The 27,795-nt window shown below is 39.4% G+C and overlaps 2 protein-coding genes across 4 annotated transcripts in view; one reads left to right on the top strand and one right to left on the bottom strand.

Annotated features, from left to right (window-relative positions):
• Nucleotides 1-1,030: 1,030 nt before the first annotated feature.
• lrrc41 (leucine rich repeat containing 41) lies at nucleotides 1,031-18,274 on the bottom strand. Its single transcript, XM_048539442.2, has 10 exons — nucleotides 17,616-18,274; nucleotides 16,331-16,417; nucleotides 14,578-14,648; nucleotides 11,979-13,647; nucleotides 11,068-11,307; nucleotides 10,437-10,601; nucleotides 9,882-9,980; nucleotides 8,286-8,408; nucleotides 2,849-2,924; nucleotides 1,031-1,846 (listed from the first exon to the last, which is right to left on the bottom strand). Exons 1-10 carry the CDS (start codon nucleotides 17,731-17,733, stop codon nucleotides 1,606-1,608), a joined length of 2,889 nt encoding a protein of 962 aa, XP_048395399.2. The 5' UTR covers nucleotides 17,734-18,274; the 3' UTR covers nucleotides 1,031-1,605.
• atpaf1 (ATP synthase mitochondrial F1 complex assembly factor 1) overlaps nucleotides 17,695-27,795 on the top strand; it is a 24,236-nt gene continuing 14,135 nt past the window's right edge. Inside the window, exons 1-5 of one of the 3 annotated variants that reach the window (XM_048539449.2) lie at nucleotides 17,695-18,264; nucleotides 23,345-23,453; nucleotides 23,638-23,706; nucleotides 25,613-25,663; nucleotides 26,246-26,308. In XM_048539449.2, the coding sequence (XP_048395406.1) occupies nucleotides 18,035-18,264; nucleotides 23,345-23,453; nucleotides 23,638-23,706; nucleotides 25,613-25,663; nucleotides 26,246-26,308 (522 nt within the window). In that variant the 5' untranslated portion in view covers nucleotides 17,695-18,034. The remainder of the gene's footprint in view (nucleotides 18,265-23,344; nucleotides 23,454-23,637; nucleotides 23,707-25,612; nucleotides 25,664-26,245; nucleotides 26,309-27,795) is intronic. The other 2 variants (XM_059647993.1, XM_059647994.1) reach the window with 2 other exon arrangements.

Raw genomic sequence — 27,795 nt, 5'->3', positions numbered from 1 at the left:
CCTCATCCCATGAATGAATGAAATAAACCTGCCCAGCATTTTCAGTTAGCTAGATTATGGGTACTTGCTGAATAATTTTGTAAATTCTCTTCCTTAATTCGATGCTTTCTTGGCATAGCTGGCATATTATCTTCTTCTGTAAACACTGATATTATTCACTGAACTGTTCATGACCATATGAGATTTGCCAAAGAGTAAAAGACTGTTCAATTGTGGTAGCACTTGCTACTTACTGTTGCAATTTTTAACTAATTTTCTGTTACTTTGTGTATTTTTTATATCTCTCCTATTCAAAAAGCATGTGCGCTCATTTTTTGCATGTGTTTTTCTTAGATTTACTTTATCTAATTCCCTTTTATTTGTTCAGGGCATTTAAGCCTCTTATAAAGTGATTCTGCATCAAAAATTTACTTTTGAACTCCTCAGATCTTCCTAGGTCAGTGTAATAACTTTGTATTATTAATGGCTGAGATTATCCAAAACCAGAATCTTTGTAACTGTTTTGCAGAATTACATTTGTAATATTACAGTTGCAAAGAAGTGTCACATTAGACTCAATGTTAATTCTGCTTCTCGCTTCACTGATGCTGGCAAACCTGGTGCTTTGTTGAATTTTGCTTTTAATGATATAAGGTGGATTATATACTCTGTCTTCCATCTCATTAGACAAGAATGGTCAACACTCAAGTATTGCCTGGTGTAGCTCAAGAGCCCAGTCTGGTACAGTAATTTCTGCCTACTTGCTGCAGAGGAAGACAGTGGGCTGAGTAGGGGCAAGATACATTGGTCTCTTTTCTCTGGGCTTATGTTTTCATTTAATTTTTGCCCCCTCCTACTGCCCTACCAAAACAGTTAGCCTCCAGAGGTCACTGCTGTCAGTGTTAAGGCTACTGCGTCTGTCTGATTTACAGGCGTCTGTGATGGCGAAATGCGTATGAAGCTGTGATGCGATAGTCAATTCATCATACAAGTTATATAGCTATGCAAAGGTAATCTTAAATTATGTTTGTGCAGGCAAACAAACAAACCATTTTTCTGAGCAAAGAACTTTATGACAATAATAAAGCTTCACAATAATCAGAATATTAAAACGATCTAGAAAACAACATTAGGCGATCAAAAGTCACTTAATTAACACTGTAGCTCAACATGTTGTGAAATGGTTGTCAACCCACCCTGAAAGGATAGCCCATGAGTTTCCTTCAAAAAATAGAAAGAAAAATGAAATACACAGTACAAAATGCTATACTAAAATTAATTCCAACAATTTCTAATAAAAACTGAGAAATACAGTCCAATTGCATAACTCATTTTCCCTCCCAAAAATATACAAAGATATGGAGTAGCCCATCATTTATACTGCCATTGCTGCTCTGGGCCAGTTTAGATCTTAAGTCAGCCAAGGAAGAATGAATTATGGTTTTCTAAGTACACGATTGACGTTTATTTTTCTTGGTGCTGCATTCAATCTTTTATTAATTAAATGGAGACATTCCAATTGCAATAATCAGAATGGCTCAGGATGTATATGAAGTAAAATAATCACAATCTCTGAAATTACCAATTTATAGTAGTTCAGAAAGAGGCCATTGGATGTTGGAATGTCTACATTACACTGATATAATCAGCAAATGCTTGCGATGGCTCAGTAAGAGACTGTATCGTGATTACATGACATCTGTTTTTGAAGAGTTCAAGCGCTTCCTGAGTAAGTGCGGGCTCTCTGAAGAACAAGTTCTCGCTTATGTTTAATTCCTTCAGCTTCAGACCACCAGGTAGTTCTGATTCAGAGGTCAGAAGTAACTTTGCAAACTTGAGTAATCCATCTCCTCGAATACAATTTGCACTTTTAAAACAAAATGATAATGAGATTTCATTCAACACAGTGATTAACTAATAATTAATTTGTTGTACTTACGTAATAAAGACATTTGCTAGTAGGTTTAAAACGTAACTAACTCAAACATCCAGTTAACTTTGCTTCACCTATGACCTAATCTCAAAAATACGGATTTGCCTTACAATCCAATCAGCATGTCACTCTGCTCCATTTGTGACAGCATTATGGAACTGGATAGATATCCATCAGCTCTGAAATTAGCACAACATTGGAATATTCCATTGTGCTATGTTCTTGCAAATATTTCAGAAGAGTAACCTACTGTTTTATGCCCTATATTACTCAATCATATTAAAGTTTAAACAAATTCATAAAATTTTCAACTGCAGCTTTAAGCAGTTTTTCAAATAGATAGAATGGAAATTTCTATTGGCCTAGAAAACAACAGCCAGAGGTGGTTTTCATGTTACCATAATATGCTATTCCAAAAAAAAAATCCACCTATGTAGAGTGAAGCACCACCAATACAGTGTTGCATGAAGGCACATTCAAGAGAGATCCTCCATAATCTGGGTTGCTGATCTCAGCTGTAGCAAAACTTGGATCCCACTTCTACTTGAACAGATATCGTGGGCTGTTCCCTAGATTTGCGAAGTAACTAGTTCCAAAACATTAAAAACAAAAAGGCCTGAAATTAGATGACCCAGCATGTCCGCGGAGAACAACGTAGGAAGATATAGCAGAGCGGAAATTTTGAAAAAGGGAATATAGGAAACATTTGTCTCATTTGATGATGTTGGATGAAGATAAATGATTACCTCTAATTTTTAAATCAGACTGAATGGTTAGGTACCACAAAAGGAGGGAATGTTTTTCTCTTGTTCTGAAATCTGAGTACAAGTAATTTCATGCCATTTTTGAAAACCGAAGACCAACCTTGGACCAAGTGATTACATCTTCTCAGCCAGAATGATGTGGAGTGAAGAAAAATATTTTAAAAATGATTACCTGACATTCAAGCTAGAGATGCATGACAACGAATCTTGAGTAAACAATTTCGCCAACGACAGCAAACCATCATTCCCTGGTAACCACAAGAACAGCAATGTGATGTACAAACTAATAATTAAGAGTAGCCACAACTCCAGAATTTAATGACAATTTTCTACAAAAAAAAAGTTGAAAAAAATTTACACTGACTTTCTGAAGAACAGTATAGGCATGAGTTGAGGCAAGAAAGTGGGTTCAGGAAAGCAATTAGTTGAAAGTAGTTTCTCCCCCCAAAAGATTAAGCAAATGTACTGTTAGCTTCTCTTCAAAATCAATAAGTAGCTCACACCTGCTGTGTTAGGAAGAATTGTATTTCAAAAGCAGGTCTTCAATTATGGTTATGAACAAGAAGATATTTTCAAAAATACTAGCTTAAAAAATAGAATGCCGCAAACCTATTCATATCTAGCCAAAGCTGTGAATGTAATTGATGATCACAAGGCCATTCCTGTTTCTGCTCATTATTCACCATCAAAACATGGGCATTACATGTCATAAGATCAGAAGAAATAGGAGCAGGATTAGACCATTTAGCCAACCACCCCATTCTGTAAGATCAGGGCTGCTCTGGTCACAGCTGTTACTCCACTCTCCCACTTATGTGCCCATAAACCTCAACTCACTTGTTAGTTAAAAAGTCAGTCTGACTCAGACTTAAATATGGTTGAATGATCCAGGCTCAACTACTCACTGGAAAAGTTAACTGCAGAGACTAACAATCCTCTAGAAGTAACAAAAAGAAATCCTTTGTCTTAAGGGTCATTTTTATTTATAAACTGTGTTCCAGCTGTAAATTTCACCACAAGGATTACAGGCTTGCTCGGAAGGAGCTCAAAAGTGGACTGAAGAGGGCCAGGAGGGGGCATGAAAAAGGCTTGGCAGGAAGGATTAGGGAGAACCCGACGGCATTTTGCTCATACGTGAGGAATAAGAGAATGATCAGGGAGAAGGTAGGGCCGATCAGGGATAGCGTAGGGAACTTGTGCGTGGAGTCTGAGCAGATAGGGGAAGCCCTCAATGAGTTTTTTGCTTCGGTTTTCACTAAGGAAAGGGACCTTGTTGTGAATGAGAACTTTGAGCAGGAAAACAGGCTTGAACACATCGAGGTTGAGGAAGTTGATGTGCTGGAAATTTTGGCAAACATTAAGATTGATAAGTCCCCAAGGCCAGGCCAGATTTATCCTAGGTTGCTCTGGGAAGCGAGATAGGAGGTTGCTAAGACACTGGCGAAGATCTTTGCTTCCTCACTCTCCACGCGAGTTGTACCAGAAGATTGGAGGGAGGCAAATGTTGTTCCTCTTTTCAAGAAAGGGAATAGGGAAATCGCTGGAAATTACAGACCAGTCAGTCTTACGTCTGTGGTCAGCAAGGTTTTGGAAAGAATTCTGAGGGATAGGATTTATGACTATTTGGAAAAGTATAGCGTGATAAAGGGAGTCAGCATGGCTTTGAGAGGGGCAGGTCATGCCTTACAAATCTTATTGAGTTCTTTGAGGAAGTCACGAGGCAGGTTGATGAGGGTTGAGCAGTAGATGTGGTATACATAGACTTTAGCAAGGCATTTAATAAGGTTCCCCATGGCAGGCTCATTCATAAAGTCAGGAGGTATGGGATACAGGGTGATTTGGCTGTCTGGATTCAGAATTGGTTGGCTGACAGGAGGCAGAGAGTGGTTGTAGATGGTAAGTATTCTGCCTCTAGGTCAGTGCTGAGTGGTGTCCCGCAGGGCTCTGTTCTTGGGCCTCTGCTCTTTGTAGTTTTTATAAATGACTTGGATGAGGAGGTTGAGGGGTGGGTTAGTATGTTTGCTGAGGACACAAAGGTTGGAGGTGCCATTCATAGTATCGAGGGCTATTGCAGGCTCCAGCGAGACATTGACAGAATGCAGAGCTGGGCTGAGAAATGGCAGATGGAGTTCAACCTGGATAAATGCGAAGTGACGCATTTTGGAAGGTCGAACTTAAAGGCTGAATATAGGATTAGAGGCAGGATTCTCGGCAGTGTGGAGGAACAGTGGGATCTTGGTGTTCAAGTGCATAGCTCCCTCAAAGTTGCCACCCAAGTGGATAAGGTTGTTAAGAAAGCATATGGTGTTTGGCTTTCATTAACAGGTGGATCGAGTTTAAGAGCAGTGAGGTTATGCTGCAGCTCTACAAAACCCTGGTGAGATCACACTTGGAATATTGTGTCCAGTTCTGGTCGCCCTATTATAGGAAAGATGTGGAGGCTTTGGAGAGGGTGCAAAGGAGGTTTACTAGGATGCTGCCTGGACTGGAGAGCTTGTCTTACGAGGAGAGGTTGACTGAGCTCGGACTTTTCTCTCTGGAGAGAAGGAGTAAGAGACGTGACCTGATGGAGGTGTACAAGGTAATGAGAGGCATTGATAGAGTCGATAGCCAGAGACTTTTCCCCAGGGCAGGATTGACTGCCATGAGGGGTCATAGTTTTAAGGTGTTAGGAGGAAGGTACAGAGGAGACGTCAGAGGGAGGTTCTTCACCCAGAGAGTTGAGAGCGCATGGAACAGTTTGCCAGTGGTTGTCGTGGAAGCGGAGTCATTAGTGACATTTAAGCGGCTGCTGAACATGCACATGGACAGCAGTGAATTGAGGGGAATGTAGGTTAGGTTATTTTATTTTTGGATTAGGATTATTCCGCGGCACAACATCGTAGGCCGAAGGGCCTGGAACAGTACAGCACAGTACATGTTCCATCATTTCAGCATCTACCCTGCCAAGCCCCTTCAGAGTATGAAGTTGCAATCAGATCACTTCTCATTCTTCTAAACTCCAACATGCATAGATCCAACCTGTGCAATCTCTCCTTATAAGGCAACCATTTCACAGAAGCATTTAAATAGGTATGGCTGCAATATGGGAAAGCTAGAGACACGTCTGTCAATAATTATTGTAGTGTTTTAAGTCTTATATGGTTGCAATATTTTATACATGAAAAGCATTCCTTGTTACTATATACTGCTGCTTCCTTCACATCTTCAATTCAGATCTAAAAACAGAATCTACCTACTGAGGTTTCACTATTTCCTATCCTTGCAAAGCACACATGCATAAGTGCTGGCAGTTCACCAATTCAGTGATAATGAAGCCATAAAAAAATACTGGGCACACAGAACAGGAACAAATACAAAAAAAACAAAAATACATTCCATTCATAATCAGAAGAAAATGATCAAATCAAACTGAAAATTACATGGTATCAAGAAGCGTTGAGATTTTTGGTGCTGAGAAGAATCAAATCAATTCTATTGGTCAGATTAAATGACAAGAGAGCAAGACAGGAATGACTAATCGAAGAGAAACAAGAGAATCTTAAAGCTGTGCAAATAATAGTGCATTGAGGAATACTTGTAAACTAATTTCTACACACCAGCTTTCACAAGGCAAGACTTATGGGCTGATTCTACAAAGGAGTCCTTCATGTCATGAAGAAACTTAAATATTTCAATGATTACAGGCAACTGGAAGACACTGGAATAGTCTTTTGAAAAACAGTAGGTCAGAATATTTTTGTTAGTTAATAGTTAGATATGCACTTCTGTGAATGAAATGGTAACACAAGATGTGTCATTGTATTTGAATGCATGCTAGAGGACACGGTGCACAGGTAAAGCATTATGCGTTACAGTGAAACGAATCATTGTTCCTTCCCATGCCTCAAAAATGCATGAGAATAAGACAGGATTAATCAATAACCCCTTTGTAAAAGGTGGCCCTGGGCAACAATGAACACAGTATGACTAAACTTCACATTCATTTTGAAGGGGAGAAATTAGGATCGATGTGTTTTAAACCTGATTAATAAGGGCATGAAGGCAGATCTTATTAAAATGCATTAGTTGCTATCTTCTGGTGATGGTTAGTTTGGTTGACTGGATGGTTGGTTTGCGATGCAGAATTATGCCAACACCACAGTCACAATTCCTACACTGGCTGAGGTTACTATGAAGGACTCTCCTTCTCAACCTCTCCCTCACAAGGCATGGTAACCTCAGGTTAAATAACCAGAGTCATCTCTCCAATGAAAGGGCAACCCAATGGTCAGTTAAGACTATGGTGACTTTATATGGTATACAGTTTGGAATGAAAGGTTAGGCTAAATGATGACCATGTAACTGCTGGTAATTGTTAAATTTCATCTGGTTCACTAAATGTCTGTTGGAAAAGGAAAGGTGCCATCCTTACTTGGTCTGGCCCAGATGGAACTCCAGAGCCACAAGTGAGGCTGACTCTTAACTGTCCTCTGGACAGTTAGAGATGGGCACTAAATACTGGCCTAGGCAACGATGCCTACATCCCACAAATGAAAATAAAATTAAAAGCTTATCCATGAAAGCAAAACATGTAGGAAAGTAAGTAATCAATATCAGGTTAAAAATATCCACAGAAGTTGGCAAATAGTGTAAATTGTGGGAACATGTGAGAATATATGAACTTGTTCACTTTGGAAGGACAAATAAAAAGAAACAGTTCAACTTAAATGGAGAGTTTGCAGAACTCTGTGGTATAGAGGAATCTGGGTACCCTGGTACTACAATTAGTGTGCAAGTATAACACATATTTAGGAAGGCAATTAGAAAACTTGTATCTATTGCAAAAAAAATGGAATATAAAAATAGACAAACTTTACAGCAGTTGCATAGAGCTTCAATGGGCCCATATCTGACGTACTGTACACCGTTTGGTCTCGTTATTTAATTAACGTATCCAGGTAGTAGCATCAGTTATTCAGAGAAGACTCAGTCAACTTATACCTGGAATGTAGGGTATATCCTATTAAAAGAAAGGCTGGACCAACACTCATTAGAATTTAGAAGAATGAGAAGTAATCTTAAATGAAACATGTAAGATCCTGAAGAGGCTTTATATGATGGATACCAGAAGAATCTTTTCTCTCCTGGGAGAGATGAAAGCTAAGGCTCATAGTTTAAGAACAACAGGACTTGTTTTTATGATTGGAAGGACTTTTCTCCCATTCATTGGGTTACTAGTATGTGGAATTCTCTTCCTCAGAAATCAGTAGAGGTTAGGTAATTCATTGAATTTACTCAAGGTTGAGTTAGACAAGCAAGTCAAGATAGCTGGTGAAGGAGGGGGAAGTGGAGAGGGGAAAAACGGTGAACACCAAAGTGCAGTTGATACCACATCCAGATCAGCCATAATCTTAAATGAATGCCAGAACAGATTTGAAGGCCTGAATAGCCTATTCTTGCTCCTAAGTCTTATGCTCTCGGGACTATTGTAACTGGTAAAACTGGAACCCATCTGAAGAGTGTAGAAGGAATAAAAATGTCATTGATTTCTCTCATTGTTTCAAGTTATAACAGTAGAACTAAACCTCAAGTTGAATGGGTATGAGAATAAAATGAGGCATACCAACCTAATCGATTCGCAGGTAAAGACAGGAATTTAAGAGACTGATTTTGCTTCAGAGCAGTGATGATTTCTGACACAGTTTCTGCTGTTTGTCTTTCAAACAAACGACAGTTATCCAATGTTAGACCTGTGAATGTAAAGTTGAAAAGGATTTTCTTATTCATTGTGATAAAGTTTGCTGGAAGTCATACACGTCATGTTTACAATTCGTCAAAAAGTCAAGACATAAATGGGTTGATTTGCATCAATATAGTGCCTTCCACAACTTGAAGCCTCCCAAATACTTTATTACCAATGAGGTAGTTCTGAAATAACCAGAGAAACAAAAAAGCCAACTTGTACATTATCACAGCAATGCGATAATGATGTGACAAACTATTTAGTGTTGGGTGAGATATAAACATGGGTCACAACGCTGGAAATACACCTTTGTTCTTCTTCAAGTAGTGCCACGGGATATTTTACATCTGCGTACAAGGACAGAGGGCCTTGGTTTAAAGTCTCAACTAAAAGCAGAGAAAAATTTTGCAGTGACCCAACGGGAGCCAGCGATGGGCATTGTCACTAGCCTAGCAATAATGCAGTCCTTTCAAACCTTTTACCATCAAGCCAGGGATCAATTCTAGTTCAAAGAAGATTGAGGGAGTCCCTTCCAGGATCAACACCAAGCATATTCAAAAATAAAGTGGCAACTTGGTGAAGTTATGAAACAGGATCGTTTACACACCAAACAGCATAAGCAGCAAGTGATGCACAGAGCTAAGCAATGGAATGTTAGCATTCGTTTGGAATATTGTGAGCAATTTTTAGTCCTGTATCTTCAGAAGGATGCGCTGACCTCGGAGAGGGTCGAAAAGGTGGTTTACAAGAATGATCCCAGGGATGAAGGGTTTGTCGTTTAAGGAGCAACCAAGAACTCTGGGTCTATACTTGATGTTTAGAAGAATAAGGGGGATCTCATTGTAACTTACAAATGATTCAGAGACCTCAACACAGTGGGCATGGAGAAGATGTTTTCACTCGTAAGAAAGACTACAAATGACATTTGACAAGGCCCTCATCCTCAACAGCGAAGGAACGATCCTTCACAATTGAGCTGAGGAGAAATTTCTTCAGCTAGGTGATGAATATATGGAACTCATTGGGGAGAAGGTGGAAGAATGGGGTAGAGAAACATATCAGCTATGATCGAATGGTGAAGCAGACCTATTAGCTCAAATAACCTATTTATACTCGTCTCTTTTGGTCTGTGGTCACTCCCCCACGACCAGATAAATAAAATGGACAATGAAAACTAGCTCAGCCAGCAATACCCACACCTCATGAATGAATCTAGAAAGGACAGAACTGAGGACCTCTAATAACCGATTTAAGTGATAATCGCAGATCACATTCTCACTAGAAGCACAGAAAACCCAATTCCTACTTTAGTGAAAAAGAGAAGATTCCTAAACTGTAATGTGCATCTTGAAGCAGTACTCAACTTCAAATCTGTATGAGAATTTAGTGTGTTACATTATGACACACTCATTAAGAGATAAACACAATTCAGGCAATAACTAAAACTCTGTATAATACATTCTCGGCATTATGTTCTCACCTTTAAGAGGAGCACTGCGTAAAAGATCCAGAACTTCCTTAAAGCTAACAGCAAGGTTAACATCTTGTATGGTAACCCAATCTAATGCAGAAAGAAAGTCTAGGAGACAAGTTGATTGTTAAGAAGCTGCTATTCAAAGAGAATTAACAGTTCAATATTTCATCTTGCCAGATCAATAAAAGTTACTTTTTTGATACTCTTGCCTCAAAATATTCTGCATAAACACTAGAAAATCATTGAAATCTCCAAGCAATGTGCTATCCAGGTCAGGATAAAGAATAACGGGCTATGCATTAGAAGTATCACAGTCAATACAGAATAATTGGAAATCATGCAGTTACAGAGATCCCCTGGAGCCAATAAGCATTCATTTGCTTACAGGAATAATTCCAGATGCTTCAAGATTGTTCACAGCAAAAAAAAAACTGGTATCACTGGTTCACAGTTTGACACAGCGTTACACTACCTACGTGCAGTGACGTTATCAAAATCAGTTAAAATTTTAAAAAAACCTTTAACAAGCTTCTCCCTTTATTAGTGTACATTACCACGCACATGTAGTTGCATGCAACAGCTTGCCAAGATCCTCTGGAGTTCTGAATGATGCCCTGTGCAGACACAGACGTCTCAGGAATTTCAGTTCTCTTAAAACAGGCAAGAGCAAATCAACTTGTAGGGGTTTATTAGTCCAACTCATACTCAAATCCTCCAAATAGCTCTCTGAGAAAACACAGCAGCAAATAATTAAACAAAATTCAAAAGCGAACATCCATATCATAACAGAATTAACCATTCTTGATTAAAATATGTTAAAACATAGTCATGCAATAGAGGGTTAACTGCCAACAAGTCAACTAAATTATGAAAATGCACATTTCAACCTGCCAACCCTTCCTACTTCACCAATTTTCTTCAGAGAAAAAAGGAACTGCAGATGCTGGAAAATCCGAGATAACAAAATTTAGAGCTGGATGAACACAGCAGGCCAAGCAGCATCTCAGGAGCACAAAAGCTGACGTTTCAGGTCTAGGCCAATTTTCTTGTCAGCTTTCTGGTGCCCGACCAGAATTCCAAAGGCACGATAAGCATATTTTTTGTCAAGAAAATCAAGTCTTTTTGGATCCTATTTCTGTTGAAAATAGTGCATTTATTTTACATTTTTCCAAAAAAAAACCATATTTCTAACCTGTTCCCTCTTCAACAGTCATCAACATCTCTTTTTCCAGAGACTCGTTTTGTATTTCCAGCAGAAAGCCCAGGCTGAATGTGTGCAGGCGGGGAAAGATGTTGAGCAGGATTTTAACTAGCTTTACCATGGGAAGGTGAAGGATATCATCTTTTAATACAAGAGTGGAAAGACTGTTGTCTTTGCATCGAGAGAGGACATAGAGTTCCTTGAGAATCAGAAAGATAGCAGGACCTAGACCTTAAAAGTAGAAACAAGAAGAGAGTATAACCAGTGAGTGGTATCCACGTAAAGCAGACACTATCATTATTTCGTATGTCATAAACGTAAATTTTTGTAGATACTTCCAACTGAGCAAACCCCAATCTATTTGCAAGTTAGGAGGGCATTGACAATTAATAACCAGTGACTTACTGAGCCCGTCTAGGCTGAGGAATGGTGTGGCTGCATAAACTAATTTAAAGAAAAGCCTTCACTAGGTTATTAAAAAACCAACATAACGTGTCAGTACAAACTGGATTGGAATAAATGCATCTCTGTAATTTTTAGCCCATTGATGAACTGAAGAGGTAAATAATTGAGAAAATTCAAACATTAATTTGGTAACATTTCTGACAAGTGGACATTATACTTGCAAGAAATGTTTTAAAGAAAAATCCAAGGCAAAATCTGCAGTCAGTACTCAGAATCTAGTATGTAATTTCATAATTCCTTTTGAGGGGGAAATAGAGGAGACATCCTTTATTTAGATATGAGTATCAGGCTTATCTTTTGTTGTTACACAAACGAGCAGTAGTTGAAACACTAATTTAATATAGTTATGCTCCATACTGTAGCTCCATGTTTTGGAGATACAATAGAACCAAAGTTGTGTGATGCTTTTCTTTCAGCTCTCGAAACCTCAAACTAACCATTGTATTCCAAGACGAGTTTCTGGAGGGTCACCCATGAACTGAGCAACTTGCACAGCATTATGGAAGAGGTGTACGTCAGTGACACTGATGTTATTTCTAACACTGATACACTCCTCAGGTAAGGCTCAGGAGGGTAGAAAAGAGGTATGCTGTCCATTTGCTCTTGGCCAAAGCAATCAAAGTCATTCAAACCATTCAGTAAATTGCCATTGTTTTCATCAGTGCCTGAGGTATTCTGCTCAGTGTCTGTTTTATTTCCACTGATCATGAAAATATAATCATAGATGTCCTCCGGGTTCTCAGCTACTTCAGATAAACGAGTAATCTTTGATTCTTCAGCTGAATGGATGTTCAACGTGTCAGTCAGTCTGGGCTTCTTACATGTTTGTTGGTTTGTATAACATGACAGTAGAGATTCTGAGGTCCAAGGGTTTGACTTAAGAAGAGATAGCTCATTTGTCGATTCAAATCCCCCAGAACACACAGCAGGAGATACTGAACCTTTTGAAAAACTTGCATTTAACTTTGCATAAGTTTGCACCTCTGCAATTGCAGCATTTTGTTTACCAGCACCATGCGAACACTCACAAATAGACACAAGTTGTTCTGAAGTCTCAGTGATTTCCTTGCATGATGTTGGGTCAATAAATGTCCCACTATTAGTTTCATGGGAATAACTTGGGTTTTCTTCAGAACCATTGTGATACTGATGAGGAGAGAAAGGCTCTTTCACAACCCTGTTGCATGCACAAGGATACAATGAGCCTTTTATAACCTTCTGCCCTTTGCAACAATTGTTTTCATCACAGATCTTGCCAAAATAAGCAGGCCTCTGGTCTAACTGACTGCTATGTGCAGAAGAATTCGGTTCCAATAAAACCATACCGTGACCTCCAGAAGAAGGCAGTGCTCCACACATTTTGCCACAGTACTTGCGCTTTTTCAGACATGTCCTATGTGTTTCACAACAACTGGACCTATCTACCAGACAAAGCTCTTCACATGATGTTTCTTTAGAAGTTACACAATGAGCACTTTTAGATGAGAAGTTAACTGAGGGCATGTTAGTATTTTGAGACATGATTTTCTTACCACCATCTTTCTCAGTAGTAGTAAATGTCCAATCAGATAAAGAAGTATTTTGTAGCTGCTCATGGCAGCAATCCAATATACTACTTTGCGCTGTTGGCTTCACTGTTTCAACACCCATCTTTAATTTGCCATCATCACAACAATAGGTACACTGATCTTCCCTCTTTCCTTTACGCCAAAATCCTGCACTTGTCCTCAGTATCAGACATAATAATTCAGGGTGAGGCTCATTCCAATTTGACAATATCACTTCCGTCACAGTGCCATGGTGAACAAGTCTATGAAGCAACTTTGACAGTGAATGTTCTAGCAGTAGATTCACAGAACGCAGGTGTTGAAACACAAGTTTATGCACCGTGGACGTCAAATGAGCACAAATGTTTGGATTATCAGTTAGTTCTTTCACACCTTGAAGCTTGTTGCGTATGACTAGTTTGCTTACATATCGGGATCCAAGTACCAAGGCAGAAGAGCGAGAATTAATTAAACGCTTGTCATTTAAGATGTCCAACGTTCCCCACAAGACTCCATGAAAGAATGTTTGCAGAAATTTTGTCCTCCAGTTAAAAGGTTCCTACAGTATTGAAAAGACAGGTCAGTACACAAAATCAACTACATCCCATGCGGCAAATTTAATGTCAACTTACAAATTTTTAAGAAGAACCTCTAATTCTGTTTTCTTAAGGACACTTTTTTCCCCAAGCAACTTGTAACAATCCACTATAGAAAATTCACAACAGAGTATTCATTCTCTCACTATTGGAGGGAGGCAAAGGGTGAAAATCCCATCTGAGCATTGGATCTAGTAGGCCTTTTATTTTTATATTGAAATGAAGCTGATTGTGTCAATATCATGGAAAATTAGTACAGGAGCTGCACAATATTTGCTACAAGTAATCCAGATGAATATTGATCTGCAATACAAAATATTCACAACTTTTTGGAGGGTGGGGGTGGGGAAGCAGGCATGTTCACTGATGTAAAATTAATAGGAAATCTTCAAGAATACCAACTTGAGTTCATGCCTTGTGAAAATATTTGATTTACAATTCAACCACTTCAAACTGAACTCACCATAAGTTACCCTAACAAGGGTTGTGTAAAAGAACTAAAATTATTTCCTTGTTGTAACCTTCTTCAGAATCTGGAGGATTCATTGCAGAGCAAAACCAAAAGCAAATAAATAGTCTGATAGCATTTTCCATTGAAAGAAAATACTTCTTGCTAGTTTATTAAAAGCCAAAAGAACTGCAGATGCTGTAAATCAGGAACAAAAACCAAAGTTGCTGTGGAGAAAAAAAAAGTTAATGTTTTGGGTCTGGTGACCCTTCTTCAGAACCCTTCCAGACACTCTGAACTTTTACAGCAACTTCTGGTTTTGCTATTTATGTTTTTACAAAACACAGAAAGACAGCAAGGTTTGTTGCATTGGAGTCCCTGTTTTTTTAAAACTCCTAAAACTGACAACATAAATTATATGAAAAAAAGACAAGGGCAAACATACCGTTATTATTTTAGGATTTGTTCCAATCACATCCTTCCATAGCTTTAGCCAAAGATCTTGAGTTGAAATGCCTAGAAAGTAGATCAAGACACAAAAGTATAGCATTGAGATTGGAAAACCATTGCCATTGCTATCACAAGCTACAGTTAACAACAGGCTACAATGGATAGCTGGTCACTGCTAACAAATCAAGCTGGTTGAGGTGGGGGAGAAAGAGAAAAATGAAATGGAAGCAATCAGGTTCCAGAGTTAATACTGCATAGATTTCATTGTCTAATCATATGATTTATAACTGCAGCCACTGTGACAAAAACTGTTGCATAAGAATTGACATCAGTGCTAGTACAGTAACTGAACTATTATGCCTCTTACAGCATTACCTTTTGAGATGAATGACTGCCATTATACTACTGTAATGTGGAAGGGGAGGAATACACATGCCCCAAATCTATTAACATTTACAGCAAGCAATCAATTTAACTTCTTAGCAAATATGCTTCCATCTACATTGTGGTTACTCCTTTTGAAACATCCCAGCATTTATTTTAGAACAGGTCCCTGTTTTTACATGCCCAAATGCATCTGTTATCCTGTGATAGCTACATCCCTTTTGAGGACAGGGTAAAAGGTAAATTGATTATTTTCGTAATGTTGACTCAGCGAAAAGTATAGGCCAGAAGCTGGATAATTCTCCAGCTCCTCTTCAAACTGTGCTACAGGTTCTTTAGTATTCATCTGAAAGCAACATAACAAAGCACCTAAATGAAAAGCAATTAAATGTTTCTCCAAATGAACATAGAAATAATGCAAAGCCAATTATCACACAAACTTGAATGTTATACAGTAGAATTTGAGTGCATCAGCTCGTCATTCAACCTTCCCTTGTTCTTAAGTCTGATGCAAAGCTGTAATAGATACTGGTGAATGGCTTATGAACTGAGCAACTAATTTTTAAAACCTCTTTGCTAATTGTGGAATTATCCAGTCAAGAGTTCATCAAAAAAAAATGCAAATGTTCAAAACTTAAATTAGGTACTCATATCTACATTAACCTTCACTGGAGCATAGGAAATTGAGAGGCAATATTATAGAAGTTTATAAAACAATGGGAGGTACAGATTGAGTTAATGGGAGTTATCTCTTCCCTAGGATGGGGGATTTCAAGACTTGGGGATACATATTTAAAGGGAGAGGAGAGAGACTTAAAAAAGACATGAGGCGCAAATCTTTTATGCAGAGGGTGGTTCACGTGCAATGAACTTCCTCACAAAATGGTAGATGTGGGAACAATTACAACTTGTAAAATTCATTTGGATAAGTACATTAATAGAAAAGGTTTGGAGGGACACGGGCCAGGGGCAGGCAGACGGGACTAGTTTAGTTTAGGATTTTGTTTGGCATGGACAGGTTGGGCCGAAGGGTCCATTTCCATGCTGGCTGATTCTACAACTTTATGACAGCCACAATATCAGATATAGTATTTTGACTCCTGGTTCTGGTTACAAGCAGTCCACCAATTCAGGGTATCTACCTTTGGGAGAAATCCTCCGAGATCCTTTCCTTTGATGGAGTTATGGGCATTAACACTTAAACACGTAGATACAAGAGTGGAAAATGTTAAATTTAATAATAGATGGCAAATTTTAAGTTACAAACATTTCACAATCCAGCAAACACTTCAATTTCACAAAATCTGGGAAGCTATTTAACAGAAGTTCAAAACTTAAGCATAAAATTCCTTTCGTTGTTCTACCTTTCTTTATTGCAACCTCTTCGATCCTTTCCAGGTCATATATGTTAAGGAACTTCAATAGCTCTCGAAGAATTGCAGTTGGCAAACCTAGATATTGAACAAAACACAGCTTGGAGATTTTAAAAAATGGCAGTTTAAAAGAAGATGCAATCTTTTAATCAAAATTAAATGCCTCTTGAGCTTTATCAAAGATAGACTTTTGAGATGAGCAAAAGCACCAGCAAAGCAAAATCAGACTTATACACTTCCACTTGATTTTGTTTAAAGTAGCTTCTTTGCTTACCTTTTCTTTAGAAAAAAGGTATCACAAAGCAAGTTTGTTTTTATCTTTCTCTTTCAGTTTAACAAAGATCATTCACAACTCTGCTCTGATTGGCCTGATGTTAAACATTTTGAGCAGATGAAACAAAGATTAGTGGACAGGCAGGTAGTGTATGAGGAAGCGGGGCAGCTGTAGAAGGAGATAATGGGAACTGCAGATGCTGGATAATCCAAGATAACAAAAAATGTGGAGCTGGATGAACACAGCAGGCCAAGCATCTTGCTGCTTGGCCTGTTGTGTTCATCCAGCTCCACCCTTTGTTATCTCAGCTGTAGAAGGACTTGGATGTGCTAGGAGAGTGAGCAAAGAAATGGCAGATGGAGTACAATATAGGAAAATGTGAGGTCATGCACTTTGGTAGGAAGAATAAAGGCATAGGCCACTTTCTAAATAGGGAAAGGGTTCAGAAATCTGAAGTACAAAGGACTTAGGAGTCCTAGTTCAAGATTCACTTCAGGTTAACATGCAGGTTCAGTTGGCAGTCAGGAAGGCAAATGCAATGCTAGCATTCATTTCAAATGAGTTAGAATACAACATCAGAGTTGTATTGCTGAGGAATACTGGGAACAGTTTTGAACCCTATATCTAGAGAAGGATATATTGGCATTGGGCAATATCTAGAGGAGATTTACAGGAACAACCCCTGGGATGAAAGTTTGTCATATCAGGTGCAGTTGAGGATTCAAGTCTGTACTCAAGAGTTTAGATGAACGAGTGGAGATCTGATTGAAACTTACAGAATACTAACAGGCCTGAATAGAGTGGACGTGGATATGATGTGTGCATTAGTAGGAAATTCTGGGACCCAAGGAAACAACGCCAGAGTGATGGGATGATCCTTTAAAACTATGATGAGGAGGAAGTTCTTCAGTCAGAGGATGGTTCACCTATCTTGCGGTCCTGTAAAATCTGAGCCTCGGAGATTCAGTAAAGCGGTGCGTTAATTACAGTTCCAAGTCTTACCCGAGACGCCCTGCTGCAGCCTGACCATGTTCTCGCTGACATTCTTTGCACAGATATTAAATAAAGTGGACACATGATGGCTGAGGGTCTCCTCCTCCCGGGCTATGCCCAGCTCCATTCTCCTCAAACACCGTCTCTATGGTGCTATCTTGGGAAGGTCACGTCGTGCTTTAAGCGGCTCATGCGTCCGTCACCTGAACTAGGTCCGTCAACTCGATTATGGTTGAGATGGTTGGAATTTTTATGGACAGTGCAGTACACATTCGCAATGTCAATCAGTAGCGGTGGAAATTAACGATTAATTTCCAGTACTACTTTTGTAATAGCTAAGAATTGGTAATAAAGAAGCATTTACTGGTGCGTCATTTTGGAAGTCGGAATGTTGTGACTGGTTCGCAGTTTCTTTCGGGGCCCATGTGATGAGCACGGAGGCGGCTAAGATGGCGGCGGTCAGAGAGCTGTGGTCCTTGACTAACCGAAGCCTGGCTGTCAGGAGCCGCTATCATCTCCCCCTGGGACTTGGCGTGGTCTCCGACCATCTCCGCACTTTCTCCATCTCTGGCGTTTTAAACCAGGCCGAAAAGGAGCAGGAGCTGCAGAAAAATCCTTTCTATACCAAGTATGAGACCAAGATCCAGGAGCTGCGGAGGTGAGGGAGACGTTGTTTTCACCCGCTCTGGTTTACCATGTGATTTATGTCTGCATGTTTAAGCTAATCTCGATTGTGTCGCTCTGTATTGCCAGTAATGGTGTTGCCCTGGCCAGGATTTTTTTTTTGTTTTGGCCACGGAGGTGCTTCTGGCTGGAGGGGATTGTTTATCGGTTTTAAAAAGAAGATCCTTTGGTCTTTGTATTTGTGCTTAGAAGCTGCGGAAATGCACCAATACTGAGACTAACCCATTTTCCAATTCGGCTGAGTTATATCGCAAAATAGTCACGCTGCAGAAGGCGGCCATTTGGTCCATTGTGCCTTTTCTAGTTCTGTTACCTAGTGCTCGCCTCTTGCCCTTTTCCGGAAACACTGCACACCATTTCTATCCAAATAATCATACAGTGCTGTCCTCAAATGCCTCAACTGAACCACGTTTCTAAACAGTGCATTCCATACCCTAACGATTCACTGTGTGGAAAAAAAATTCTCTCTCACATCATCCTTGCTTCGTTAGCATATCATAGACTCGTAGAGATATACAGCACAGAAACAGATCTTTTGGTCCAGCTCATCCATGCTGACCAGATATCCTAAATAAATCTAGTCGCACATGCCAGCATTTGGTGCATATCCCTCTAAACCCTTCCTATTCATATACCCATCCAGATGCCTTTTAAGTGTTGCAATTGTAGCAGGCTCCACCACTTCCTCAAGCAGCTCATTCCATACAGGCACCACTCTCCGCATGAAAAAAATTGCCCCTAGGGACCCTTTTTAAGTCTTTCTCTTCTTATGCTAAATCTATGCCTTCTCGTTTTTGACTCCTCCACTCCAGGGAAAGGACCTTGTCTATTTATACAATCCATGCCCCTCATGACTTTATAAACCTCTCTGTAAGGTCACCCCTCAGTCTCTGACACTCCAGGGAAAATAGCCCCAGTCTATTCATCCTCCCCGCATAGCTCAAACCCTCCAACCCTGGCACCATCCTTGTAAATTTTTTCTGAACCCTTACAAGTTTCACAACATCAGCCCTTTAGCAGGGTGACCAGAATTGCACGCTGTTTTCCAGTAGTAGTCTAATCAATGTCCTGTACAGCTGCAACATGATCTCTTAAATCCGATACTCAATGGATTGACTTATAAAAGCAAGTGTACTAACTATTGTCTTCACTATCCTGTCTAACTGTGACTCCACTTTCAAAGAACAATGAATCTGCACTCCCAAGCCTCCCTGTTTAAGAAACCCCCCTCCCCTCCCCTGGACTTTACCATAAGTCCTATCCTGATTTGCCTTTCAAAGTGCATTTATCATAAACTCCGTCTGCACTCAGGCCGTTCGCCCATCTGATCAGGGCCCCGTTGTACTCTGTGGTAACGTTCTTCACTGTCTACTACATCTGCAATTTTGGTGTCATGTGCAGACTTAATAATCATACCACTTATGTTCACATCCAAATCATTTAAATAAATGATGAAAAGCAGTGGACCCAGCACAGATCCTTGTGGCACATTGCTGGTCACAGGCTTCCAGTGAAAAACAATCCTCCACCACCACACTCTGTCTTCTACCTTTGAGCCAGTTCTTTATCCAAATGACTAGTTCTCCCTATGTTCCATGTGATCTAACCTTTTTACCCAATCTGCCATGAGGAACGTTGTCAAACGCTTTTACTGAAGTCCATATAGATCATGCCCACACTCTGCCCTCATCAATCCTCTTAGTTACTTCTTCAAAAAACTCAATCAAGTTAGTGAGACATTATTTCCCATGCAGAAAGCCATGTATATTATCCCTAATCAGTCGTTGCCTTTCCCAGTACATGTCCTGGAGATTGTTCTATTTTTCAACACCTTCAGCACCACCTCTTCTATGATATGGACTGTTTTTTAAGACAGCAATGTTTATTTGTCCGAATTCCCTAGCTCCCAAATCTTTCTCCACAGTAGAAAAAACTGGTGCAAAATATTCATTTAATATCGCTCCAATTTCCTGTGGTTCCACATGTAGTTGACCTCATGGATCTTTAAGAGGTTTCTCCTCTTAATGCCCCTGCACCACTTGTACTCTTCAAGAGATTCACTTGATCCCAGTTGTCTACACCTAATATTTGATCCCTTCTTGACCACAGTCTCAATATCTTTATTGTTTGCTGCTCTTACCAGCCTTACACTTCACTCTAGCAGGAACATAATTTCTCTGACCTCTCATCGTTTTACTTTTTGAAAACTTCCCACTTACCGGTCATCCCTTTACCTGTGAACAGTCTACTCAAATCAACTTGTGAAAATTCCTGTCTCGTACTGTCAAAATCTGCCTATTTCCAATTAAGGACTTTAGCTTTTATACAAGGCCTAACTTTTTCCTTGACTATTTTTAAAAGTAAAATAATTATCTACAATTAAATTCCATCTGCCACTCCTCAGCCCATTCGTCCATCTGATCAAGATCCCATTGTACTCTATGGTTACCTTCACTGTCCACTACATCTCCAATTTTGGTGTCGTCTGCAAACTTAGTAATCATACCGACTATGTTTGCATCCAAGATAACAAAGTGTGGGACTGGATGAACACAGCAGGCCAAGCAGTATCTTAGGAGCACAAAAGCTGATGTTTCGGGCCTAGACCCTTCATCAGAAAAGCGGAATGGGGAGAGGATTCTGAAATAAATAGGGAGGGGGGAGGCGCACTGAAGATAGATAGAGGAGAAGATAGGTGCAGAGGAGAGTATGGGTGGGGAGGACGGACAGGTCAAGAGGTGGGATGAGTTTAGTAGGCAGGAAATGGAGGTGCGGCTTGAGGTGGGAGGAGGGGATAGGTGAGAGGAAGAACAGGTTAGGTAGACGGGTCGAGCTGGGCTGGTTTTGGGATGCGGTATGTGGAGGGGAGATTTTGAAGCTGGTGAAATCCACATTGATACCATTGGGCTGCAGGGTCCCCAAGTGGAATGAGTTGCTGTTCCTGCAACCTATGGGTGGCATCATTATGGCACTGCAGGAGGCCCAGAATGGACATGTCATCTAAGGAATGGGAGGGGGAGTTGAAATGGTTCATGACTGGGAGGTGCAGTTGTTTACTGCGAACCAATAGTAGGTGTTCTGCTATTGTTATGGCACACTGCTGGTCACAGGTCTCCAGTGGCAACCCTCCACCGCTATCCTCTGTGCTCTACCTTCTCAGCTAGTTCTCCGTCTATGCTATGTGATCTAACCTTGCTAACCAGCCTACCGTGAGGAACCTTGTTGAATGCCTTACTGAAGTGCATTTCAATCACGTCCACTGCTCTGCCCTCATCAGTTTAAACATTTAGGCTGAAACTGTGGCAGACCAAGTGATTGAGCCAAACTGATCTCTGCTTGTGTTTATTCCACATCTGCCTCTTTCCTGTCTAATATTTTGATCTCCCAGCTCCTCTTTCCTATGGCTGCATACCTTTTCAGTTATCAACAATGGGTGATACCATTGACCAACAATGTAAGTAGACTAGCCATAAAATACTGCTTGCAAGAAGGTCAGAGAGTGGGAATTTTATGGTGAGAACTCAAATCCTGAATCCCCAAAACCTGTCCCCCATCTATAAGAAAATCAAGAGTGTGATAGAACACTGCCCACTTGTCTGAATGAGTGCAACTCCAACAATGCTGGACAAAGCAGCTCATTTGATTGTCATTGCCACCCACTGCCTTCAACATTCACTCCCTCTCGATAAGTGATAGAGTAAATCATTTACAAGATGTGCTGTGGCAACTCACCCAAGCTCCTTCAACAGCACCTTTCAAATCCACGCTGGAAGAACAGGACATAGATACATGGGAACTCCGTAACTTGCAAGCTCCACTCCAAGCCACACAGCACCCTGACCCAATTTCATCATGGTGATACTGGGTCAGAATCCTAGAACTCCCTTCCTAATAGAACTCTGGGTGTACAGGGCCTGCTGTGTTCATCCAGCCTCACATTTCATTATCTTGGATTCTCCAGCATCTGCAGTTCCCATTATCACTGACTTCAAAACAACAGGTCACTTTCTGCTGGATAGTTAGGTGTGGGTGAAGGTTCCTATTCCAGAATGCACTTTTTAAAAAAAAAAGTATGTAGTAAGACATGAGGTGATTGAAGGATGGGTCAGCAAGTTTGCAGACGACACGAAGGTTGGAGATGTCGTTGACAAAATAGAGGGCTGTTGTAGGCTGCAGTGGGACATTGACAGGATGCAGAGATGGGCTGAGAGGTGGCAGATGGAGTTCAACCTGGATAAATGCGAGGTGATGCATTTTGGAAGGTCGAATTTGAAAGCTGAGTACAGGATTAAGGATAGGATTATTGGCAGTGTGGAGGAACAGAGGGATCTTGGTGTGCAGATACATAGATCCCTTAAAATGGCCACCCAAGTGGACAGGGTTGTTAAGAAAGCATATGGTGTTTTGGCTTTCATTAACAGGGGGATTGAGTTTAAGAGTTGTGAGATCTTGTTGCAGCTCTATAAAACTTTGGCTAGACCGCACTTGGAATACTGCGTCCAGTTCTGGTCGCCCTATTATAGGAAAGATGTGGATGCTTTGGAGAGGATTCAGAGGAGGTTTACCAGGATGCTGCCTGGACTGGAGGGCTTATCTTATGAAGAGAGGTTCACTGAGCTTGGACTCTTTTCATTGGAGAAAAGGAGGAGGAGGAGGAGAGGGGACCTAATTGAGGTATACAAGATAATGAGAGGCATAGATAGAGTTGATAGCCAGAGACTATTTCCCAGGGCAGAAATGGCTAACACGAGGGCTCATAGTTTTAAGCTGGTTGGAGGAAAGTATAGAGGGGATGTCAGAGGCGGGTTCTTTACACAGAGAGTTGTGAGAGCATGGAATGCGTTGCCAGCAGCAGTTGTGGAAGCAAGGTCATTGGGGTCATTTAAGAGACTGCTGGACATGCAGATGGTCACAGAAATTTGAGGGTGCATACATGAGGATCAATGGTCGGCACAACATCGTGGGCTGAAGGGCCTGTTCTGTGCTGTACTGTTCTATGTTCTATGTTCTATCTTCTATGACACCACTTAAGTGCAAATATTTTTGGATTCTAGGACAAAATCAGATGAATATGAGGCTCGTGTGGCAAAGAAAGATGAGGTTATGAAACAGCCATTAGGACATTCAAAACAGGGCGAATTTATCAGACTCATGGAAGGGAAGGTAAGATTTTCTTCCTGTATTAAAATATGTTTTTGCTGAATTGTGTTAAAAGATAAATCATTATGAACACCCCTTGTTAGTTAGGTCATTAATTACAGATTTCTTGAAATCCTTTTTCATGAGGGTATGTGTTCAGTGTTTCTATTTCTCTTGAACATTTTGAAGTTGTATGATTGTTATTCAGGGATCTGTTTGGATAAGAATGTGCAAGGGACCTCCATTACTGTACATCATTTGGATGGTAAAGAACAAAGTAAGTGTTAAGATATCAAACTATACAAGCTCTCATTTCATGGAATGTATGAAACTGGGCATTGTGGTCAAGGTGCTGCCAAGTGATGGAGATTTCATTAGGATTTTATTTCATTTCAGTGCCACAACTTTCATCAGAAATGCTACTTGTATCTGTGAATACAATGGTAGAGAGCTGAAAAGGCCTTAGAAGCTCACAGTGATTATATTTTAAAATTTTAGTTGTTCTAAAGCTATCAAATCAGCAAGTACCACTTAGATTTCTATACCTTATTTTCTATTTAAGATTTGATTAATTATTTAACATATGGATATTTCAAGATATTCTAACTTCTGTGACTTCTGTTAAGTCTGTGGCATTTTCAACATATTGCTGACATTTAACTTATAATTCCTGCTGTAGATTTTGAATGTCTTTTGGCATGTTACAGATATCATTTCACAGGAGAATGAAAATTGCTCCTGTGCAGTGCCTGAAAACTACCAGTGTTGTGTCAAGAGTATTTGAGATAACTCATGTATAATTAATTGGAAACATGGGCTGTGCTACATTTTCATATAGTCCAGAGCTCATTGTCTTTGAAAGAACAGCATTTGTTGAAGGCAGTCCAGAGATTTTGTAGCCATTTGAGTGGCAACCTGTCATTGTAGTACCAACTTGGTATCCTCTTACATACTTTAGATCAAGCTACTTTATGACTCTTCAATAGATTGAAGAATTCTGAGTTTGATTTGATTCAATTTATTGTTGAATCGCAGAATCTAGACCAGAAATTATAATTAAATTGTGTACAGAAAATGAAGTTATGAGGCAAGGATTGTTGAAATTGGGGAAGAAATAAGAGACTGAAAAAGATTTTTTTCAAGTTCCGATTCTAGTTCAGTTCTCAAGGGTTAGTAAAATAAAAGTTTCAATGATACAGAGAATTTTGGACAATAGTTATGACTTAACACATCTTTTAAGAAAATTACTTGTATCTGAATGCAGAAATCCTAAGTTTACTTTGTTTCATGTCCACCTGATGGGTAATGTCTGCAACTTCATAACCTTGCGTCAATTTCACTGCCAAATCTCCTTGAGGTACCAGTGCAATACAGCCTGTAAATAAGTGTAACTTTGAATGCAACTTTGGGATTTCTCCACTCAGTTGCACGTGTATGGACTCTGGAAGTTGTTATCTGTTTTACTTCATGATAATGTTGAGCACTGTTAGGCACACCGTTATTGTCAAAGCAAAATACATGTCTATTGTTACTGACTTAGCGGGGGGGAAAAAAAAAGTTTTCAAAATTAGGTTCTCCAATGGAAATCAATGCAGCTTAAACTATTTAGTAATTCAATTACTTCTACCGGGGTTAAATTCAAATGTTTTTCATACACAAATACTTGGATGGCTCACAGGCTTTCATGGACCAACTAGCAGGTGTGATTTTATTGTCATATCATGACAGAGAAAGACAAAACTGTTTTGGTCCATTAATCACTTTGCATTATTGTTTCTCACAGCTGCACCGATTCTACATCCTACACCAGGGTCCTTCAATACAATGCAGACGTCATGTATGCAAATTAATTTTTAGAATAATTTGTTTTTGAATATATGAATGCTTCACGTACAAATTATTTTGCAATGCTTTATTTTGTGCCCTTTGAGTTTAAATTATCTTTTTCAGTTGAATCTGTCAAAAGTTAGAAAGTGTGAAATTAAACCACTGTTCAGTCTCGAAGAATTGTTTGAAAGTGTCTTTTAATTAAAGTGCTAGATGTCTAGATTTGATTAGCAATATAGAACCGTGCAGTGTGGTCTTTGTAAAACATTTTTTGTTTTAAAAAATGCTACATCCTGAGAGGTCTAATTCCTGATTTTGTTTGAGTACTATTGTTACTTTTTCTTTCCTAATCAAAGAAACAGGCTGAAAGAGCCACTGGACAGAGAATTGGTTTCAGTAAGGACAAGGTAAAGGTGTCTCTTTTATTGAATATTAAAAGCCTTCAGTTTAACAGAGAAATGCACTTATTGTTGTAATATATGCTTGAACCACGAGATTAACTGTTAACGATTGAATGTTTCATAGCTTTGCTTTGTAATAGTTTAGCTCCATTTAGTGAAACTGACAGATTAAAGCTGTGCCAAACCTGTTTTCCATTGTTATTTACCTCAGAATGTTGAACACCTGGTAAATATGCGAACAATATGGATTTTGGAATTTTCCTCACTCTACAGCAAATAGAAGTGAATTACTATCCATAAGTAAGCTAAGCTGAAAAGTTCTCTCGGCTCCAGATTAGCAGTGTCCCACATCCCATGAAAGAATTTTAAAAAAAGAACTTAGTCATATTTGTTTATCGACCAGCAATTATTTTCAGATAGATCACCTTGTCCCACTAACAGTGGAAAAGTAGCTTTTACCAGTTTTTAGAAAAAGTAATTAGGAGCAATTACTATAGACTAATATAAATGAACTTTACATTTTCAGTCGCCTTCTTTATTTTCATTTTGATTTGATTCATCAGAAATTTGTTTTTATTCTTCTTTCAGACCCTTCAGTCCATCCTAAATCTGGATATGATGAAAGAAAAAACTCCAGATGAAATAGGACAGGTAAGTATTTTAAGAAGTCGCATTTTCAAAATTAAATATCAGTCACATTAATGGGAGAAGAGATAATGGGAACTGCAGGTGCTGGAGAATCCAAGATAACAGAGTGTGGAGCTGGATGAACACAGCAGACCAAGCGGCATCTTAAGAGCACAAAAGCTGACATTTTGGGCCTAGACCTTTCATCAGAAAAATTTCTAGATTGCTTCACTATCACCGAGTTATCACATTGAAGGCTATTCGCATCAACCCTTCCCCAAATGTAGCACTAAAGGAGTCAGTGTTTTATTATTAATACATATTTACTTGTAAAATAACGACCTCTGTGACATTTGGCTCTAAGCACTATATTCATCAAATTTGTCAGATACAATTTCACTGGTCTTTCACGTTAACAATATAGAAGAAAATACTACTTAGCAGAAGAGCACATGTTGATGTGCAATAAAATATATTCTTCAATTTTGGAGTAAAACAATGAGTCTGAATCTGTTTTTAATAGTATCATCATTTTCCTGTCATCATTGACCATATCATTCCATAAATAATCATTATCTGTGCCATCAGGTACATTGGACACATTACATGTCTTTTTTTTGAATGATGTGACTCTGATCTATCTGTTCTGATTTCTTCCTAGACTTTTCAAAACCATGTACACAGGATTGCTGACACTGTTGCCTGTTGTTTCATTGATGGATTGTATGCATGTTAAATTAAGCAGCAAAAGACTTTGACATTCTTAAGACTGTAATTGTAAATCTTTAACACAAACAACAGTTTGCACATTTTTTCTGGACTCTTTTAACTAGTCCAAAGCCAACACCCAACTGGTGAAGAGCTTGTTTTTTTTTCTATTTTAAACGACCCATCACAAAATCAGCCAATTAAATAATTAAAGAAATGAAAAATATAACAAGTGCTGCCCACCTTGTTCGAGTTCAACCTGAAAGAAACCTGAATGTTTATCGCTGACATCCGGATGCTGTACTCCCTCGATGAGTGTCTGCTGTTCACCAATCATCCAAACATTGTACTTCATTTTTCACACTGTCCTTGAAGGGCTCATTTAGAGAGGGATTCGGTGTTTGAACCAGCTGATTAGACCAGAAGGAATCATTCAAGTATCACTTTTGTGATTTAATTTTAGCGTTCACAATGTGTAATCTAAGCATATCAGAGATGGATATCTTGAGCTGGTTCATCTCTGACTCTTCCCTTCCTTGACTATATTGTTTCCATTTTTTGGAGATCCCACTAATACAAACCCATCAATTCCCATAATTACCTTGACTGCACTTCATCATATCCTCCTGTAATGGTTGTATTCCATTTTCCACTTCTGAAATATCTGTTCCAAAATGTCACCTCCATAGAGATGTTTAAGACATGTCCTTCGTTTTCCTCAACTGAGGATTGCCCCATTCCCCACCCCCCCCACTGTTGTTGAGAAGTCCTTCAGCCACGTCTGACCCAGCTCCTGCATTTCT

Source organism: Stegostoma tigrinum, chromosome 8 (genome assembly GCF_030684315.1).
Source record: "Stegostoma tigrinum isolate sSteTig4 chromosome 8, sSteTig4.hap1, whole genome shotgun sequence".
Lineage (NCBI taxonomy): Eukaryota > Metazoa > Chordata > Chondrichthyes > Orectolobiformes > Stegostomatidae > Stegostoma > Stegostoma tigrinum.
This window is presented reverse-complemented; position numbering and strand designations above follow the sequence as displayed.